Source organism: Neodiprion fabricii, chromosome 1 (assembly GCF_021155785.1).
Source record: "Neodiprion fabricii isolate iyNeoFabr1 chromosome 1, iyNeoFabr1.1, whole genome shotgun sequence".
NCBI classification, from domain to species: Eukaryota; Metazoa; Arthropoda; class Insecta; order Hymenoptera; family Diprionidae; genus Neodiprion; species Neodiprion fabricii.
The window spans coordinates 39,050,126-39,072,363 of NC_060239.1; the positions used below are offsets into that span (position 1 = coordinate 39,050,126).

At 38.0% G+C, this 22,238-nt stretch overlaps 1 protein-coding gene across 8 annotated transcripts in view; it reads left to right on the forward strand.

The window, feature by feature from the left end:
- The window catches only part of LOC124178848 (septin-7-like), a 42,579-nt gene that overhangs the window by 10,653 nt on the left and 9,688 nt on the right, over positions 1-22,238 (forward strand). For 3 of the 8 annotated variants that reach the window (XM_046562647.1, XM_046562630.1, XM_046562612.1), the window contains 7 exons: positions 15,637-16,018; positions 17,898-18,105; positions 18,236-18,488; positions 18,615-18,804; positions 18,920-19,085; positions 20,186-20,321; positions 20,524-20,687. In XM_046562647.1, the coding sequence (XP_046418603.1) occupies positions 15,637-16,018; positions 17,898-18,105; positions 18,236-18,488; positions 18,615-18,804; positions 18,920-19,085; positions 20,186-20,321; positions 20,524-20,687 (1,499 nt within the window). Of the gene's footprint in view, positions 1-2,270; positions 3,624-15,367; positions 15,404-15,636; positions 16,019-17,897; positions 18,106-18,235; positions 18,489-18,614; positions 18,805-18,919; positions 19,086-19,601; positions 19,628-20,185; positions 20,322-20,523; positions 20,688-22,238 lie in introns of those variants that run through there. The other 5 variants (XM_046562586.1, XM_046562593.1, XM_046562601.1 and 2 more) reach the window with 5 other exon arrangements.

Consider the following 22,238-nt stretch of genomic DNA (forward strand, 5'->3'; position numbering starts at 1 on the left):
ATTCGAGTATTAGCTAACGTATTTTTTGCGAATTTTTGCATCCCACCCCTAGTGATAACGTTTGCTTCGTTTGCCCACTACTAGTTTTTAACGTTAGCTAACGCGTTTTCAAAAGTTTATTGGCAAATCGATTCCATACCCGGGAATGCCAGGAATGCCATTTATAGTCAAATTCTGATCAATTTATTCCTACATTATTAAATATCAATTATCATTAATTGTTAATACACATTAACGTGTTCAGTAAAACATGAATTGATTATTCATTGAGTATTAAATACATTGTACATTGTTTTTCTTCTTAAATGCATGCAATAAACATAATATTTGGTAACAATAAGATATGATTATTGAGTAATTAGTGCATTATTAACACATCCTTTTTAAGAAACATTTCTATTATTCTCAAGCAGGCAGCGTCTTGGCTTTGAGCACGCACTTCGAATTTCCTATGTCAGTTAACGCTTGCCTGGAATGCCTACTATTATAGGGTAAAATTTGACAACGTTTCTCTAAATGGCCCGCCCCTGTTTTAGCGTTAGCTAATACTTGACTGGCCTCGTAGCTTACAAACCCAGAATAAACAAACTGCTGTAAACAAAACTCGCGCCTACGTATAAAGTACAGGTATATGATAGGTATGTATAGGTATATATTAACATACATGTGACCTATCGTATTGAATTAGGTTGATCATTGTCAATACATACCTTATTTTTCGTTCTCGAAGTACAAACAAACCATCCATGCGGCGAAGACTGCACCGAAATGTGTGTATCAATAGTGTAAATAATGAGATCATCTACTGTCATTTTACAAATAATGGCTATGTGTATTTATGTATAACGATAAGAATCCTATTTGGGTTGTGGTCCGAAAATTCGATGAATTTCTAAAATGCGTTTTTCATGCCAATAGCTCAGGTAACGTTAGATAAAATAAAGCGCTGCGAAGTTAAACCCTCGACTATTAAAAAAAACCGGTATCGGATGTTTAATCAGGGGATCTTTTTTCCGACATTTCACGAATAGCCTGTATTGTAAAAACTCTCTGCGAGGGTTGTTAATCCTCGGTGGAGCAAATGCAGTGTCAACACGCCTGACGATCCCCATTCTGTGCGTATACATATAATGCACGTAAAAGGAGGTTATCTTGAAAGGAAAAGGTCGTCCACCATGAGGAGGGAAAAAAAAAACTCAACCTTCGTTGCAGCAGATAAAGCAGTGGTGCAGTTATAAACGAAACATGGGTTGCTCGTCGGTAGGCGATATAGGTTTCCATTTGCGGTAATCTCTGTTTATTCGCGAACAACGAGGCCACGAGTTTAAAAAGTAAAATGTCAATTTACCGACCGAGTGTCGGACACCTATTTTCTCCCCCGAGTCGTTCCCGAATCAAGTGAAATCGTTTCTCAAACTTAGAGAAATCATTACAGAGTTTGCAATTGTGCTTGGTTATAAATAATGGTGATTGAAAACAAAGTAAATATCCACACGATACGGTTGATTATTCAGCAAATGTAGAAGAAAGAATTGTAAAACACGCTCGTCGAAGGAATGGAAGTTCTATGGGTAACACTGGAAGGTCCGACGCAGGGGCGTGACTAGATATTTAGAGACCCCGGGGTAAATCGTAAAACATATTCTTCTGGAGCTTCCCCTCCCATGCTCAGTAATTTACTCTCAATAAAACAGTAGGATATATGTTTTATTCATTTTATTTACTGTAAACTAAAACTACCATTTATCCAAAGAAGATGTCTCACATCTTTGACTATACAGTCGATATAACTATTAAATTTGTTACAATATTGAATTGAAATAAGTATTTGAAACGGAAAATATTAGAAGTACACTAACAAGTTGTTAGATTGGCTAAAATGATGCATCCCGGCATCTGATGGCAAACTAATGAACTATGACCAAATCTTGCGAAATGCATTTGAAAACAATACGAAATCATAAAAGCAAAACATCACGATTACGAATCTGAATGAAATGTTACTTTATTTTTTACCCCCGTCTTGGGGGCCCCCGGGCATTGCCCCAGTCTAGTTACGCCCCTGCCCCAACGGTCCGACACCCCTTGAATGCTCCATTATCGCTCGCCCCACGCCTATGGCCCGTCGAAATTAGGGATGGCAGCACATGCGCTGAGGGTTGCAACGGTGTGCTGCGGCGACTCGTGGTGGGGGGTGCAGTGGCGTAGCCATAATTCCCTGCCCCCACCGCGTTTAGCAGCTGCGTCAGGCGTGGTCGTCGTGTTCGCGTCGCGAGTGAGTCGACGGCAATTCGGCATTCAGCGCGAGTGAGTCGCCGTTTGGTTCGCCGCTGACTGTCAGTTGGACCGACGCCGACAGAGGCAAACACGTTCGTTGTCGAGAAGTTTGTCGCGCATAGACACGCATTGTGCGAAAAAGTTTGGTCAAAGTTACCGGTTGACAGGAGGCAGCCTCCGTCTATTGTTTGTTTACGTTTTATTTTACAATCGTTACCATTTCGACAAACAACGATCGACTATCAGTTTCTCTGTATTATACACGCAAAACAATGCAACGAAAAGTGAGAGTGGTCTCGTCCTCGTCGTTTCTTCGCTTCGCTAGCACCGTTCGTAAGACGTGAATCACCTGGCGTGGCAAATTTTATCCACACAAACAACAGTGTCGAAGGTCCTGCCGCTGGCTAACGTTGATACTAAAGTCTGCTGGTGCCGCTTATTCTACGGCAAAAACGGGGCGGTTGAAAGACGATTTTTAAGCCATCGTGATAACATACCATACATGTGTGTATAGCAAAAGCCAATTACGGGGATGTATTTTGTCTGTTGTGACAAGTGAATGAGAAGATAATAAGTGCGGTAGTCTTGTAAAAGGGTTTTTTGCTGTGTCGGCGTTCGAATACGAGACATATTCAACTAACGAACGGACATTACCGTTTTAGTCCTGGCCAACAACTCTCGCGTGTTGTCGATGCCAATCGTTGAAAAGTCGCATCGTAGTGACAATTCGGTTATTCTATTTAACCCCAAACTTACGTTACGCGCCGCGGTGGGTAATTTGAGGTTAAGGAAGCGACGTCGGGTGATTAATAACTCGATCGGATTTGGAATATCTGTCGATTATACCAGTCGATAAGGGACAAACGGATAAAGAGAAAGCCGTGAGAGCAGTAACGGGTCGAAACCGTAAAAGTTCGGAGTAGAACGAACAGAGCGCGGTGAAGTGACCAAGAGACGAAGAAGAAGAAGAAAAGATGTCGGTGGAGAACCAAAACGGCACCGCGACTGCCGTCCCATTGCAAACGAATGGGATAAAATCTTCGATAACTAGCATATCGACTACCTCGTCGTCGGTCGCCTCGGTTGGCGGCCGGACGATACCGAACAACTCGTCCTACCTTTACAGCACGAGCTCGGTACTGAATCGCGAAAAAACTCGTCAAGCACCGCCCACCTTGCCAAAGTACACGTCGAGCTTCAATGCCGGGACTAACGGCAATGCCGAAAGACTCGCCAGGGAACGAGAGTCCGGCGGCAGCTACCGACTCGCCAGTTTGGACAGACTGGCCCTCAGACAAAGGATATTGGAGGGCGAGGGGAAGCCGAACGGCGACGCCGCATCGACGGTAAGGATTTTGATAATCGGATGCGGCCACGACACCGTCCTTGGACCCACGATCGAAATAACTTTGTCTCTCCTCGAGCGTTGTTTTCTTGTCCATTCTTTGGTACTCACAAATCGCTCCTCGACACGGCTTACTACGGAGGGTGGTTATTTCACCCCCTTAAATTGTTTGATGACGGGTAAAAAAAAATACGTAGTATACTGTAACGTATTAAAAAAGAAATCAGATCGGAGAGATTGACCTGGGATACCCTCCTTTGTTTTTCCTTTCATGACTGAAAAGAAGGACGAATTGGAATAATATCACGTATTGGTAGTACATGTACCGAGATCGAAGAAAACGAACTAACGAAACGATTTCAAACTTTTGCTTTTCAGCGCAGTTCTGGGAAAATTCTCGTACTATAAATATTTGTTCAATCGTAAATTAGGTTTCTCGAGTTAGGTTAGCTTCTACGTAAATATAAGTGTACTTGGAAAACACTATCACTGGATAAGTCGACCGCATTTTCTTAGACCACAAAGTACCTGTATGGATAGGAAGATTTCGAATTGTAGTCATGCTGATACGAGAGGTTGAAATTCGATACTTTCGTACGACGAAGATCATACATTTTTTTCATGTTGAAGGTAGCAACGATTCATGCTGAAGGAAAACCGTTATTTCGCGATTTTGAAACTCTTTGAAATTCAGTAAAACGTGATTAAACAAAACATACTCATATTATGCAAACTTAGTTCCTTCAAAGTCATTGTAAAAATAAGAAAATAGTGATTTTTTCCCAATGTTTCGTTATGATGACGCTGCTAACTTCAACCTTGTAAATTTTTGGGAATCATTGTTATTTAGAAACTTCGGTATTGCCTGAAATACGTTACGCTGCGAGCGATGCGACAAAGCACAAAACATTACACCAAGTACTCGTATTACTGCAAACTCAACTAGTTCAGTGATTCTAAAAACTTGCATATAGTGTTTTTTTCGCGACTTCGTACGTTATGAGGTTGAAGTTAGTAACGTTATCGTAACGAAAGATTGGGAAAAAACGTCACTATTTTCTTATTTTCATAATGATTTTGAAGGAACTGAGATTGAAAAATATGAGTATCTTTTGTTTTACACGTTACGGTTTACTGAATTTCAAACAGTTCTAAAATAATGGAACAACGGTTTTGTCATCAGCACGAATCGTTACGATAACGTTACTAACTTCAATGCGATGTCACGTTAACGCAACGATCCTCAACCTCAACCGTAACGCATACAATTCCTAAAATCTCCGAAAAAATGTCGCTTTAATCAGACTGAAGTTAGAAATCCCGGTCTAAAAAATCAACATAACTGGTCAATTTAAAAATGACTTTCAAGGAATTGGCTATTCAAAACTACAGTGTATTTAACGCACCAGTGGAATTGTCTGAAATTCAGTAAACCACGAACCGAAAATAACTATATTTTTCAAGAGCTAACTCTTTGAAAGTCATTCTAAAATTTCAACACAATGAATTTCTTCCTGATGTTTCGTAACGTTAACGTTCCTTACTTCAACCTCTTACCAACTTCGTCCTCACGAGTAGGTAATCAAGGAAATTCTCAATTCTCGAAACGACGCCGAGACACCCGGTGTATTACGTATACTACAGGTAGTACGATTCTCATGCATCATCATCATCATCATCACCATCACCACCGTGCATCGTATCCACACGACGAACGGAATGATTGCTTGCTTGCGTGCGGCGGCCGAAGAGCATACATGGTGAATCGTGCAGTGTATACATTGCCTGCCTGCCGCCACGGCGGTCTATGAGTCACCTAGGGCAACTGTGTATCTTTCTATCGTCCGTGACGCAGCGACCAAGAGGGAGGGAGAGGGTGCGGGAGAGCCCTTACCGACGAAAAAGTAAAGCCTCCTCCCCCCTCGTCTCCGGGGTTCTCGCTCGCTGCTCTACCGCCCCCGGCGTTACGTTTCTTCTTCCCTGTACGAGTATAACCTCGCACTGCACGCGCAAGGGTTCACCCTGAGTCCCTCGGTGCCGCCTTTCCTGCCTTGCCTGCCTGCCTGCCTGCCTTCCTCCCCGCTTGACATCGGCCATGTGTTTCGAACAGTAGTTCTCATTCTCATTCTCGTTCCCGTTCCCGAGTTACCGTGACAACGCGTACAACACAGCTGTGGTACAATATCGCACTTTTTCACACTGTAATGTCGATATCTTTTTTCTCCTGCCGACGGATCAAGGTCTAGCAATAAATGTGAATACGAACGATAACGATAATAATAAAAAAAACAACAATAATAACAATAATGAAACAGTCCGATGTACGATACAGTATTACTGTATTCTTTTGATGTTACTGCAGTATGCAGACTGCACTGGTATAAATGCAGCGTAACTAATTAGGCGAAGGTGGGGCAGACCTGCATATACGTATGCGTATACACAAGCGCATGTCATGACATGGACTTTTTTTTTTAGACCGAGTAGTTATCGGGAACTAATCGAACTCCCGCATCATTATACATATAACGTGCATCACGTCTTTGGAATGTTGTCACGAGGAATGGGATAATATACGTGTAAGCAAAGTTAATATGAATGTATAAAACGCGCAGTGAAGTTTTCATATTTTCTTTATACATCGACAAAAATTATACACTCCCGCAGCAAAAAATTGGGGGCAAATTTTCCTTTCGCATCGTCGTTCAGAACCTTTGAACAAAAATTATTGAGACGTAAATTATAATCTCAGTTTAAAGTTTGAATTAATTTCAATCGAAATCTTTACTGTATACCTATGTAATATAAATCGTTGGTAAAGTGGAAAAGTACGCAGGACTTTGACTGTACGCGTATATAGATATGTATATACACATTAGCGTTGAAAAAGTTGGGTGAATAGTTCAGGACCGATAAGCTTGTTATGTATATCGTTCGGTCGGTCTAGCTGTACTGAAAAAAAAGTTTGAAACAAAATATGGGGAAAATAATAACGAGGAGAAAAAGAAAAGTTTGGGAAGACGCGCAAGACGCTCTGAGATCCAGTGAAAGGGTGCCTTGTCGACTCTCTGGCAATGGGTTCCTCGTATCGTGTATCAAGTACATCAAGTATAACGCAACCGCGTATGTACCGTACATACAGTACGCATCTGTATACCAACCAAACATCTTTACGTACATGTATACTCCACATTATATATATACGGCCGCAAGCGTGAAAGCAGAGGACGAGTTGTCCAATCCACGAAAAGTATACGTACTGCAGATTATTATTATTATTATTATTATTATACGTTCGTTTTATCTCTGATAAAGAAAAAAAGTACAAGATCAAATTTAGTTAATTATTTATAATATAAATTATTATTCTCGCAATTGTGAAGTATGAAAATATGATGAATACTTTTTCCGATGTCCCGTATAATCGTTATTATCCAGCCGGCTGTGCAGACGAATTGATTATAGCGAAAGTATGTACGTACGTGTAAGGGAAGAAGAGTTTCGAGTACTTTGTGCCCACGGGAATAACCTTTGCGTTCCTGTTGTTGTTGGGGAACTACAGCCTCCTAAACTGGGTTACAGGGTCTCCTTTTCCTCCACCCTCTCATCCGCGATCTTGAAACCTCCTCCCCTTCAGCATCTGCGCTGATTCATACGTATGGCAGGGGGCTCCACACGAATTAAACCGTCTTGCCTCTTCTAACAATAAGTTGATTTCCTATTTGAAATCATAAATTCTTTTACCTAATATACGGAGATATGGTCTGGAGTGTTTGATTTATATCAATATTCAAATAAATGTAGGTACTCGCTTGATTAAAATTACTTGGTGCTTTTAGTTTCCTTTTTTTTTTTGTTTTTTTAAATCTACCGCGTGTGACTTTTGAATAGAAACTTTAGTTAGTCGCCAAAAATCGATACGTTTTATTATTTTCAACATTAATCGATACACGACTCTTTGAAAATGTAATAACCAAAAAGCTTCTTTTTTTGTTTTTTGTCGTAACACCAGCATTTTTTATTTTTTTTTTTTTTCATTTTCGAAGAGATAGTTCGTCTAGAGTATGATAAATACTCGGACGAACGGCTATCTTGTACTAAAGCGAATGAAAAGTAACGATAAATAAGCATAATTGAAAAAACTTTTTATCTCACGCTGCGCTATTTATGGTGTGCGCGAGTAATACGACTCTACGCAGTCATGGGGGCCGACCATCGCATCGCTACCATCGCGTGTATGGACTGTTCACTATCGATTGCCATGCGGCGTCTCGCAATGCTGCGCGGAAACTCGAATTACTGTAGAAATTGAAAAAACATGAGCAAAAAATTTGGAGAGTCCTCGAAAGAGAAGCACCTGTTCGACGTCGCAATAATTAATTTCAACTAATATGAGTGAAAAAGCGATTCTACCAAAATAGAGAAACACTAATTACACAGGTCTGCAGCTAAAAAACTGCACAAGTTACTTATACTGTTTATTATAGATTTTCATTCACCGAAGCCGGGGCAAAATACTCGAAAAATTCCATCACGTCAGGTTTTTTCCTCAACTCGTGTTTGTGGTTTCATTTAGAGTGAAACTCCCATGTAATTCAAAATCTCGTGTCCTTTACTGGATTCTATTAATCCTATGCAAAATTGATTTCTTACTTCCATTTAATATTTATTAGAGTGAGACTGGAGAATAAATTCCATATAAAATGGTAGTTTTTTCAATGTTGTTATGCTTTTATTTTTTATTCAAACACCTTGTATTTTGCAAGAATACCGTACACGTGATGGAGGGAATGGGAAGTGATTTTTGGATTCGGCACACTCGAAAACATAATATTTACCAAAAACATCCCGTGCAGCTGAAAAAAAATATTTTTTTGCAGGCCTGTATTATTATATTATTATAATACAATACTTTCGTTTGATCGTAGATTCTTTTAGTTACTCACTGGAACCTTGGAAGTTGAGTTTTATTTTAAATATCGCGGTATATCAAGTATATTCGAATTTTTCACTTTTTTTTTCAAATAGCAATGTTACAGATATTGTATGCATACTTATATCCATTACATAAATATCGGCGTGAAAGAAATTTACTGTTTTTGAATAGTAATTTGGATCATTTCATCATTTTGTTTTTCAATTCAAATCAACTCGCGCTGCTCCGCAAACTTCGATTCATTATTATTTGATGAGTATTTGCTGTTCAGGGATCAGAGAAAAAATCGGGTTGAAAAACCTGTTCAAGGTGTTTTATTTATTTATTTATTTTTTTTTGCCACTTTTCTCTTTTACCACGTTTGAATAGGTATACATACTTATTACGATTTCCGAAGTACATATCGCGCGGTGTTAACATCCCGAAATCGCTGTTTAACGCGTTCTTTGTTTTCACCAAATATACACATGCAATGCTGGCCCTTCTTCTCAACTTTGTATAATTAAGTCTGGCAGTATTGGACGAATGAATTACGCGTGAAAGCCATTAGACTGAACAAACAGAAAGATTCTCGCTTCTGTTCGACGTCTCTCCGGCATTATTCACAACGGATTCTTTTTTTTTTTTTTTTTTTCCACGAACCTCATCCTCTGCACTGCAATTACAACGTTGTGGCAATGTTTGACGTCATAAATCTCGTGTATGTACGCACAATTTTTAAACAAAGAAAGAAAGCAGGCATGTGAAATAATGAAATGGATATAACGAACTGCGATCTCTCAAAACAATGCAGAAATCGTGCGTTTAATTTAGTGCATTGAACCCGCGGTAATTAACACCTAATCGAGAAACGTTGCCGCTGCTGCTGCTGATGACGATGATGATGACGATGATGATTATAATTATAATAAACGGATCGCGAATGTTTTTCGCTTCGTTGCAACGCCTCGCTCGCTGTCTTTATCTTATTTTTTTTTTTTTTTTTTATTTTTTACCTCCCCATGATAATTATCTACTCCTGTTATCGGAAATCGCTGCGCGACGTGACTGTGCGAGCACTAAAAACTCACGATTCTTCATTCAAATATCATTACTCGGATAAAGGTAATCTCGACATTCCCCCCCTCCTCTCCGTTTGTTCTCTAAATCTGGCAGCAAAGCGTCGTCGTGCCGGGGAAATATCATTAGATAATATTTAAAAAAAAAAAAAATCAAACCATGTGTTTATACTTTAAATCCATGCAGTGTAATCTAGTAAAGATAACCGAATTTTTTTTTCATTCTATTTTCGTGTGTGTATTGTATATGATGCCTACATATAAGAGTTTCGCTGATATATCGTGCTGATTTCAGTCACGACAAGTCGTATAAATACAAGAATTTTCCATTCTCTGATTTGAATATTTGACGTAACAAATCTATTTAAGGAGTGTATAATAATACAGTAGGGAGATCAATACAAAACCGTTTTTGCTGTGTACCAGTAAGTTGGCCGTTCCATATATGTATACCTATGTATATTCCTTATAACCGGTAACAAATGAATTCTTTATTATCACGGTATTCGGATTTTTTACTTTTTCATTTTTTTTTCTTTTTTTTCGCCGTTTCGGCACAGCACGTTACAGGATTACGGGAGTATAGTATAAGGCTGAATGATCGTACCAAAGTGAGGTTCTAATAAAAGTCCAACTCCTATAGCGTATATAATACATGGTGTAATTCTTGCGGGGATGTAAAACGTGTGATTCATTTACATTTTTATTATTAATTGCAACGCCACGGTCGATATATTAACCCTTTGCTGCACAGCGTCTCATGTATTATATATATATATGATACACCTTTTCGAATAGGTTATTCAAGATTTATATTCAATTTTTCATAAACCGCTGTCATCTTTTGCATTTTGCTTTTTTTTTTTTTGCATAATAGGGATTTTGACGATATTGTGAGCGCTATAAATAAACAAAGTGTTGAAAATGTCTGTTTTTACACATAATAAATGTAATTGTGGTAAGGTTGTGGGGATTAGAAAAGTGGAATTCGGTAATTTTGGGTTTTTGGAGTCGCTAGGAAACGAATCCGACGTAATAATTTCCAAATTCAAAATAGTGGATCCAATATAGCGGACTGAAAATATAAAAATTGATCCGATATTCGTTTGAAGTTTGTTACTCGATGCAGTTTCAGGGTAGCTGAAATCGAATTTTCGAGCCATTCCAATCACTTTCACATCTTCAGTCCGTCGTATTAGATCCGCAATTTTGAATTTAAAAAATTCCCCAAATCTGACCCCATTTTGAAATCAGTAACCTTCTCGAACTCTTATGCACCTAGTTTCCAGGAATTTGACCGCAAAGAAAAATGTACGCTTCAAATGGTTTAGAACCTCATTGTTACGCACATTTTCGTTTATTATTTAAACACGTTTTTTCCGTGTTTTATATATCCCCCCCCCCCCCCCCCCCCCCGCCCTCGGAGTTTCAACGGATCATTTTTTGTGCATGGTTTTAACGGCGGAGTATTTTTTTTTATTCTTGCATTCGAAACTGCATCCATTCTTCAACTCTCGTCGGCGGTGGTTTAGTCATTATCACTGGCTTATTTTCTCGGCATGAACTAAATGATATACAAGAAGGAACGACGACGGGAGAGGACGCCTTACTGGCGGCGTCTAGGTCAATACTCTCGCGTGCGCAGATCTCTCGGGGGTCTAAGACTTATTATATACTACAATGAGGGACTTCTCGGAACGAATCGCACGAGGGCAAACTACTGCAACGACCGCGAACGCGAGTATATATAATAATCCATCGACTATCGAGGAGCACGGGAGATTCAGTGTCAGTGGCACAGAGATTGGAGGGAAGTCATGTCGCGAGCAAGTCTGAAAAATTAACGGAGAAATAGAAATCCCTAAAACGGAACTCGAACAGATCGTCGACGGGACTATTTTATACGTAGGCATACTTACGATTAGTAGGCTCTGTAATTGTCACGGGTTATCCTTTTGAGTCACGCATTATTTTGCTGAGTCAACTTTTACAACAATATAGTATTCTGCGGGTTTTGGGGCCGCTGATTAAGAATCTGGAATCAGATTTCCAAAATTCAAGATGGTGGATCCATTACGGTGAACGAAAATTTTAATTTTTATCGAATACGGTTAACAAACTCTATGCACGGAGTTTTTCGGGTCGCTGATTGGATTCGCCGTACGGAATTTTCAAAATCTGATGTAAGATTCGTAATCGGCGACCCCAAAAATATCTGAAGAAATATGTTGACAAGTTTTCTAAATATACAAAAAATTGATGTATAGTAAGTGGTAAGAATACTCCTACCACCATGACTCAAAGGGTTAATGGCTTTCCTTACACCGTAGACTACAGTACAGTCATCTGCGGATGAAATTATCTGATTGCCGGAATCGCAAAGGTGTCACGACTGCCGGAAATTGTATATAGTAGGTACCTACACATAATATCATGAATGATCGATGAAACGATGTCCATACATGTGCAGACATCCAATTGGTGATCAGTTATGCATGGCTTAATACCTATGCGTATACAACGTATATGAATATAGAAATTATTTCATCTGACTTTGAGCATTCGAACTCCTTTGGTATAAAGTATACCTAATTTCCTGAATTCTCGTTTGTATCTGTAAACGTGGAGCATATCTCGTAGAGTCCTGTTATCGGAAAAACAAGATAGTCGTGCCCGCCATATATAGCAGTAACCCTTATATCATTTAAAACAAAGATCGTTCACCGTAATCATTGTTATTACTATAAATGTTATTGTTATTGCGACCGTTCCTCGCGGTCCGCTTTAGAAGTCAATCGTTTGTGTTCTTGTTCCAACGATTAAGATTATCCTTATAACTGTAGTTGTGCATACAATATATACGTATTATGTATGCGCAATGTACTCGACGTACCCGGGTACAGGTTATATGGACATTAATCGAGAATATAGTTTGACTTTGTTTAGCATGTTGTGTATTATATAGAATACGAGAACTGCTGATACGTGACACACATACTGTAAACCCTGCAGTGACAAATTGATATGGAAAATTGCACGATAAACCACACACTTCTTAATTATTATTATTATTGTTATCATTATTGTTGTTGTTAATGTGTCTTGTGCAAATTAACTCACGTGCAGGCGCATGAACGCAAACACCGTAATAGGAGTTATTCCGAAGAGACGAAGTGCCTCGAGGGAAGTATCTTTCATTCACAACGTTCAAGTTCTACTTTAATTATGGTTAGTTTATTACACCTTATACGAGTTTCACGGTAGATGGAGGCGAGGTAAAAAAAAAAAACAACGTTAAAACCGATGTATGCAGTTTTCTCCTTTTTAATGTAATGTATAACTTTTTGCTGAGAGTGTAGAGGAAATTTGAAACTGAAGGATAAATATCACGTGTTACACAAATCTCTGCTATGACGTGCATTCATTGTACACACACACACACACACACATAAATATATATATATATATATATAAAACATGTGATCTAAAAGCTTTTAAACGGTCAAATATTTAAATTATCAGTCATCTTTTCCCAGTTATTATAAGTACTTATTCATTTAGTAGACGTACGTTATATGTACCTGCATCTTCATAACTAAACTAAATGTTTATTATACCTATTAACAGGTATTGTCAACGACGTAATTTACACTCTGGGATATAGAAGACCGATGAAATAACGTGGGTGGGCATATAATATATCGTTGTAAATGTAGTATATACATAGGTGTGTGTGTGTACATATATACATGTGTACATGTGTACCTACGTACTGCAATCCGGTGTCGTAGAATTATTCGCTACAGAGTAAGAAATAAGAGCAGTGTGACACGAACGAGAATATATACTCTATACATATGTATACAGAGTCACATAACCACGTGGTATAGTATGTTCCCAACCGGAGCCATAATAGCTGCAGCAGCAGTTGACTGACTACTTTTGGATGCAGTTCTGCCGGTATACCGGGTGATTTTTTGCAAAGGCACACAAGTTGCCATAAAATGAGTGTCCCAGTTATTGACCCTCTACCCATCATTGACGTTCTTTGGTTCTATCTGTTTGATCCTTAATTCCAAAATTACCAACATATAAATTTGCAGTGTCTAAATTTCTAGCAATTGGTTTTAGTAATTGAGAAATTTGCAATTTCTGACGATAATTTATAATTTTGGAAAATAAAAGATTCGATAATTGGGTCTAAACGTGGCAATAACTGACACACTGATCTTAGTTTAGAAAGTGAGGAAATCTAGCACCGAGATGAGTGTACAAACTTTTCGCAAATTCATGTAGTGGATACGATGTTCGGTTTAATCGAGGCGAGGACGGGTCTTCTCGCAAAGTTATATACCCGGTATATATACTCTGGACTGATTGCGAGACCACCGTCTACGAATCTTTTCTTATATACATAATATGGATATGTGCGCGTTGAGGGCGGACAGCGATTCGAGTGACTCTCCCTTTAACTGCGACCCTCGATTTATACACGTACAGACGCCGATGGACCGGTTCTTCGACGTTGGAATTACGATGTTCATACACAGCGAAGTGGAACTCCTCATTTTGTGGTACCTCACTTTGAGAGAGAGAGAGACCCGCGATCGGAGTGAAATTCCGGGAAGTTTTCCGGCCTTCTTTGTTTGCTTCGCTTTTCTATTTATCTATCACAGTACTCTCGTCACCGTAACTTGAAAGGTTAAATTGAAAGATGTTTAATATTCAGTGTGTAAATTTAGGAGAATTAGAAGAAAAATTAAAAACAGATAGAAACCGAAGGCGTATCAGTGGTTTTTGAAAGAAAATCGTGGTCGTAAAAAGAGAATGGAAACGACGTATTGGCAATTGTCTTGAAGAAAAAATTGTGGCTTATGGTTCTTCATTGATTGAGAATTTGGCATATATCAGTGGAGACAGTTCGAAGGTTGAAAGTGAACAATGACGTTATTAAGAAGGAGTAGAAAGACGCGGCTGCTCGTGAAAAGGCTTTTTAACGACTGAGGCAACGGGCATTCGAGGCATTTCAGTTTTAGGAGGAATCATTGTAGCGAAAAGCATTAGTGATGAATAGAAAATAAAAAAAGGTGTAAAAGATTTCGAATTTACCGCAAGCCAAGGATGGTTCGGAAGATTAGGGGACAAGGGGAAGACGAACATTCAGTTGATTTTGTAGCGTTTGAAATATGCGAGCAAAAATTTAAGGTACACGATACTGAAAATCCTGATTACTCGTTACTTCTGGTATTCAAAAATCTATAACCAATGAAACTGCTATTGTGCGGTGAAATAGTGCAGATAAAAAACAGAATATTCGAGGTCAACGGTTTGCGCACTTTGAAAGGTTTGAAGAGAACCATTGTTTTTTTTTTTTACGGAGCATTCCGTGCTGCCAACTCGTACAATGTTTGACCCTAACCGCGTTTCGGATTTGATTCTTGTTTTTTGTACCATTGTTCTAACTCTAACAGAATATTTTCTACTTTTAAATTGAAATGCGCTTGAGCCGAGTTACATCGTGATAACAGTACCAATTAGGAGAATAACAGTTACTCAATTATTAGTAATTAGGTTAATTAGGTTAGTTCAGGCTATTCGATTTACAGTTTTATGCTCGCAATAATTGTGTGGCGGCATTTTTGTATCGAAGCTTTAGTGAAGTTTAAGATTATTACTTATTGAATTGATTGTGAAGTATGCTTGCAATCGATGCGGTGCTATTGAGAGTGGAGTGACTCCATAACGCTTTGTACAAAATTGGCAACAATGGATTTCGGAGAAATTATGGTACCTCTATAACTTGCTTCAAACTTGAAACTCAATTTTCATCTGTCAGTTAAATCGAAATTTTGAAACTTATGTCTTCCTGGAAGCCAAGCTTCGTTCATAGATGATTCAGCGTATTGAAAAACGAAAATAATACCAATCGACGTATCAATTATACGTCCCCGTGGCTCTTTTTCCATTATCGCGTTCTGCCCTTTGTCATCAATCGCTAATTCTCGTCTTTCCTGCTTCAGATCCAGACGAAGCGCGAGCTCTTCTTCAAAGCTGAGAGCGGCAGTCTCCCGTCTTCTCCGTCGGTGCCGCCGCCTCAACCTCCGACCGCCGCGGCGACCGGAACGACGTTGACGTCGAGTGTACCTCCAAGCGTAGCGCCTCCTTCAGCACCCACGAAAGCAAGGTTGCCGCAAACCAGCGTCACTCTCAACCAGAATGACTCCGAGGACAGCAACAAACGCGAGTCAGCGAACAACAGGTCGGCCGACAGCAAGGACTCGAGGTCCGCGCCGACGACTAAACCCAAGGAACTCGACGGTTACGTAGGATTCGCCAATCTTCCAAATCAAGTATACCGGAAAGCCGTGAAGAAAGGATTTGACTTCACGCTTATGGTTGTCGGTAAGATTTCAATGGCACACCGTTGATCGATCCCAAGGTTGCTGTTTGGGGGCGGGGTTACAACTTGGACGGTCTAAGATCATACCTAATTTTATTTATTTTTTTTTTTATTTTTTTCTAAGAAAGTAAAACACTTGGAGCAATTTCAATTTGAGGGCTTTATTATTTATAGTTTCAAGAACGTTTTAGAATTTTTTCATTAAAATTAATTACAAAATAGGGGTATGGCGCATATAAGTAGCGAACGACTCCGACCTCGAAGGCTTTTGCGGTGACGCAAAATTCCTTACATCACTGTCCAACTTGTGACGGATAGAAAACATTTTTAGAGTTTAAAACACCTTTTTGGGTTCGAGTTTGTTGCCTAGATGTTAAAAAAAAATTGGTTTTCAAATATATATGATTATAAACCAAAAAGTAGTTGAAAAAATTTTTCATACAAAAATTATGGGATCGAAATTCAAAAATCTAGTTACAAGCTCGAATCGATAAACAAGTTTTAGAGATTGTGTCAAAATTTCAAGTCGATCGGATAAGTATTGACCGAGGAATCTGCATCACCGGATTGATAACTGGTCGTTTGCTACTTATATGCGCCATGCCGCATTTTGTTATTAATGCCAACGAAAAAATTATGAAATGTTCTTGAAACTATAAATAATACAGCCCTGAAACTCAAATTGCGGAAAGTATTTTCATTTTCTTAAAAGAAAAAAAAAACTCCTAAAAATCGGTATGATTTTAAACCATTCCAGCTGTCCCGTCCGCCCTTAATGCATTTTCGAAATCAACACCGTTAGCTTGTGCTATGATTGGAACTGATCAATTTTCCATAGTTTTCTCCAGGAATTGAAGCGGGCTTTCAAGTTATGTTTGATGTAGATTGTATTGCTACTATAGACTGAACATTCCTAACATACCTTGCTAATGAACAGCGCTTGTATAATTGAGATTGTATACAATAGGTTTCGAAACAGTTTCTATTATATGACAAACTGAAAATGCTCGTTCGAGATATGCTGAAATGTGAAAGTTTGCAACAACTCTGGTCATTGGTGGTGAAATTTTGTCTAGACAGGTATGATGTTCGAAGCAAATAGGGAAAAGGGATAAAAGACAGGCGCGCACGCGGTATGTGGAATTTTATTTGTCACGTGAACATTATAATAGTATGTGCTGTACGAGGATATTCACTCATAAGTTCTTTCATCTGCTGAACATGTGCGTCTCTCTTGCCAGCTGGATCTCCAAGTCCACTCTGATATATCAGTGGCTCTCAATTGTTTGGTTGTATAACAATATTTTCCGAATTTCTGTCCTGCAGAATTTGGAGCTCATATCGTAAAAGATGTTATCATTATAATCGAAGATGAAATTTCAGACTGTTAATGCAATTATGGCAAACAATACAAAGTGACCATTCAAGGTCTCAGTTATAATACAAAAATCGACGAAAATGATTCATTTACATTGTTGGTTGTTTGACCAGTGTTCTGTCATATAAGTATACTCTCAATTATTCCTCTGTATTTTTCAACTACCGCATGAGACAGGAGTTATTAAGAAAATTAATGTCCGAGTGTAATTATAAGATGCAGCTCAGCGCTGTTATATTTAGGTATAAGACGCACCGAGTAGTCATTCCACCATAAATAGAATAATTGAAGCAGTTGCTCTGGTATCCAATGCACGGCTGCTGTTTGTCGTTCAAGGTCAAATAAGCTAAAAACTTGAGAGCATGTCGTGAGAATTGCATTTCTTGAGGACATATCTACGTGCTTGGTTTTTTCAAGTATTCATATTTCGTTTAATAACGATGCAGACGTCCTGCTGTATTGAAAACGAGTAGTGCAATAATTATTTTCAATTTTGTGTACAGGTGAATCTGGTCTTGGGAAATCGACTCTCATAAACTCCATGTTCTTGGCTGATATATACAGCTCTGAGTACCCTGGTCCGAGTCTTCGAGTGAAGAAAACTGTCGCTGTTGAAACCAGCAAAGTTCTTCTCAAAGAAAATGGAGTAAACTTAACCCTGACCGTAGTGGATACACCAGGATTTGGTGATGCCGTTGACAATAGTAATTGGTTAGTATGAATTTTGAGTCAGTTTGAATTCGGCCCCTTCTTGTATTCTGTGTGGTTATCCAATTTTAAGGAGAACATGAAAGAAATCCTAACAAGTACACAACATTTATCTATAAATTTTTTGTTTTAGCTGGGTACCTGTCATTGAATACATTGAGTCCAAGTATGAAGAGTTTTTAAACGCGGAATCTCGCGTGACAAGAAAACAGATTGCAGATAGTCGAGTTCACTGCTGTCTCTACTTTGTGGCTCCATCCGGTCATGGATTAAAACCGCTGGATGTAGAATTCATGCAACGCTTACACGACAAAGTTAACATTATTCCAGTTATCGCCAAAGCAGATACAATGACACCAGATGAATGCGCACATTTTAAAAAACAAGTTAGTTGGTGATCACTTTCTATCACAGCTATGATCATTTTCGCTCATTCCCAGATGTAACTCTCTTTAAAAAAAATAAATAAATAAACTACAAGCAAAGCAATTAGCTGATGTTTCATTTTCCAGATATTGAACGAGATCGCTCAGCACAAAATTAAAATCTACGAATTCCCAGAAGATGAGGAGGAAGAAGAAAGTAAATTACACAAAGTATTAAGGGATAGGGTACCGTTTGCTGTTGTTGGAGCAAATACCGTCGTCGAACAAGACGGTAAAAAGGTTCGAGGACGGAAGTATCCGTGGGGTGTTGCCGAAGGTACTTTCTTATCTATCCATATATCATTTTCAGACATACGTTTAGCTCTTCACTGTGCGCGTATTGTGTTTCGTGGATTAAATAAATTACATCCTCTTCTGTCGATTTGTTGCAGTTGAAAACCTTGAACACTGTGACTTCATAGCGTTGCGAAATATGGTGATTCGAACGCATCTTCAGGACCTCAAAGATGTGACAAATAACGTTCACTATGAGAACTTTAGATGTCGAACCCTGGCTGGTCTTGGTGTTGATGGCAAACCGACGAGGATTTCAAACAAGTAAGTCTTATTTTGTTCATTAGAAATCTGAGAATAATCTTCAACTGTCGTCACAAATATCCACACTCCTGGAAATGTTGGAGGAAAATCATGTCTTCTGTAACTACAAAAATCGTCTAAAAAATCCTTCATCATTTGAATCGTGATCAACGTTTTTTAAAATATGCCGTTGATGCTGTGGAAATGATTGAATGTCATACTGATGCATTTAACTACATGAATTGTGGGTATATTCGTCGAAATCTGTTCCGAATAACGAATATGTAGATAAATCGTTTTTATTTTTGGAATTCACAACAACGATACCTGTTCTGTCTAGTTTTATTCCCAAGAGGTGAAGAAAAAAGCTTGTGCATGCAAACTCTAATTATAAATATACATGGTAGAAAGTAATTCCGTAGTTTGAACGAATGATTCTGGATTAAAAATATCGGAGGTGAATTCGTTTGAAACATTTTTTTGTTCTTTAATCCGATTTCATTGACAAAATTTTAATGATGGTTTCTTATTGGTCAGTTTGTGCCCACAAGGAGTGATGAACAGTTTCATGACGGTGTGGTAAGTCCTTAACTAAGGCTCAAAATTATGTAATATGGTTTTGTGTGCACAAGTTTTAGTATCTTTACAACCCTAATTACGTACTAGTATACTGATATGATACCATAATGTTAATTCCAGAAAATTTCCCACAAATTTTCATTGGTAATGAGAAACAATTGTTCTTGTTTGCTTGTATTCAGCTCGACCACAGTTCTCTGTAATTATTAATTTCACCTTACCTCTTTTGAATGATGTCCATATTTGCGAGTATGTTTATTTTCCTCTGTCGATTTTTTTTTTTTAAATTATTTATTTACATATCTAAAAATGATGTATATTATATATTAATCAGAAGTTTAAGAGATATTCCGTATAATATCGATACCACACCATGAGAACCTTTTAAAATTAATATCACTTTTTCATGCATCATTTGATATTTTCATATTTTTGAGGGGTAGGTAATTATCGTATAGACGACTGTACCGTGGATCTCTCCAAATATTGAATCCATGCAGCGAACTAAGAAGCTTATTTTAGATTATGTTGCGGTTTTATAGGAATCCTCTTGCTCAAATGGAAGAGGAAAAGCGAGAACATGACAACAAGATGAAAAAAATGGAAACTGAAATGGAACAGGTATTCGAGATGAAGGTCCGTGAAAAGAAACAAAAGCTCAAGGATTCTGAGACTGATGTGAGTTATATTTTGACATTCTATTACTTTGTCTTTAATTCCAATTTATTCAAAACTTTCTTTTAACTGGTCAGAAAGAATTTGATCAAGACAGAAATTTAACTGCCTTGTTTTATTCAATTGTTGAAATAACTGAAGAAAATGAATTCATAGATGAATAACATTCTTTGAAAAAACTTTGTTTTTCCTCTGACAAATTTAGCTACAGCGGCGGCACGAGCAAATGCGGCGTTCATTAGAGCAGCAAGTGCGCGAACTTGAAGAAAAAAGACGAGCATTTGAGTCCGAAAAATTAAGCTGGGAGCAACAGACTGGACATAGCATCGAAGAGCTTCGCAGACGCAGTTTAGAGGCTAACTCCAAAGAGTAAGTACCTTTTCTATAATATGTAATTGTTTATAACCTATGTACATTTTGAATTTTCATATCGGATAAGAAAATGTGTATATTCATGTAAAGATATAACGCTTGACGTAGAAATGAAGTGAGAACGTCGAATTGCTGCCTAGCGCTTTGGCTAAAACAATAGAATGTTGACTTGAAAATTATTGTGGATGTAGCGAAAATTCAAAAAATAGCATACCGCGAAAAGGTTTGACTGAAAACTGTATGATGATATTTTCACGTTGGGTCGGACAATATTCGATGTGACTTTGTGCTTTAGTTGTAATTCGATTTTTGATTTTTCAATCACATCTGTTACGTAAAGTATCGTTATTAAATGTAACTTTTGAACTATATTCTTTTCACCTCTGTGTTTCTTTCGTTATATGTAATTGCTTGAACCTGTATTTATGAAAAATGTTACAAGCTTTCATTAAAACATATCATTTTAGTTGAAGCTAGATAGAGTTATGCGCAAAGTCGATATATAGTAGTTATTTGCAGGAAATTGCTAATGAGTGATAATTAACGTGTTTTCTCATACTGCTCTACATCACTTATTCATATTTATGTTCTAACAACGTTCGTTATTGTCCAACAAAGCCCCAATGTAACGAAAAATTCTTATAATGAGTTTAGTTCGTGATGATTACTTGAAAGGTTAATACATGGAATTAGTATTAGCACCAGTAACCGGCAAGCTGATGTGTCTTCATTAATTTTGCGTATTCGTATCGAGTTTTTTTTATCCACTCATTGAAGTCCCGCAGTAAATGAAACTCGATCAAATATCTTCTGCAGAATTTCGTTAGAAAGAGAAAAACAATACAAGAAAACATCCCAGAGTAGAATATATTATTTAGGCCATGTAGTACTCCTAGTATGCGTAGTATGCGGAGTATGCGTAGTCGGTAAAGGTAAGAGTACTACATGACCTTAATTAGCAATACACTTTGATCGTTGAATTTGAAAAAAAACTTAACAAAGATCCTAACAAACTGAAACTTGAGTAAATATTTAGTAACACTCTATTTGCCTTCAGCGATCTGAACCAATCCTAATCTCAATCGGCAGTTTTTCTGAGAATTTCCCAAGGATTAATGTTAGAGAACCTTGTAAAGTTCGTAAGAAATGCCGTTCAGCGCTTGGTAACTCTACTAAATTTCACACATTTCGATTCTTATTATTGCACGTATTGCTTAGATGTGTATGCACCTTCGCGTAATCCCGCGATTATTACAAATATAAAAACTCATATTTCACTAATCGTACTGCATAAGAATCGACGGCGCTTGTAAAGGTACGCCATAGAGTATTAAGAACTGAAATCGCTAACTTTTACTTGAATTATATCATGCAAATATGTACCACTGTTTGCAAAATTATAAAAATGAGCTAGTCTTTAATTTTTTTAAGTAACGCTTCATAATGTTTTTTATACAATTGTTTATATTTTCACATGGCCTACTTCATAGGGGAATAAAACTTTCAGTGTATTACGTAGAGAATATTATTGATTAGTATCTGTAGATT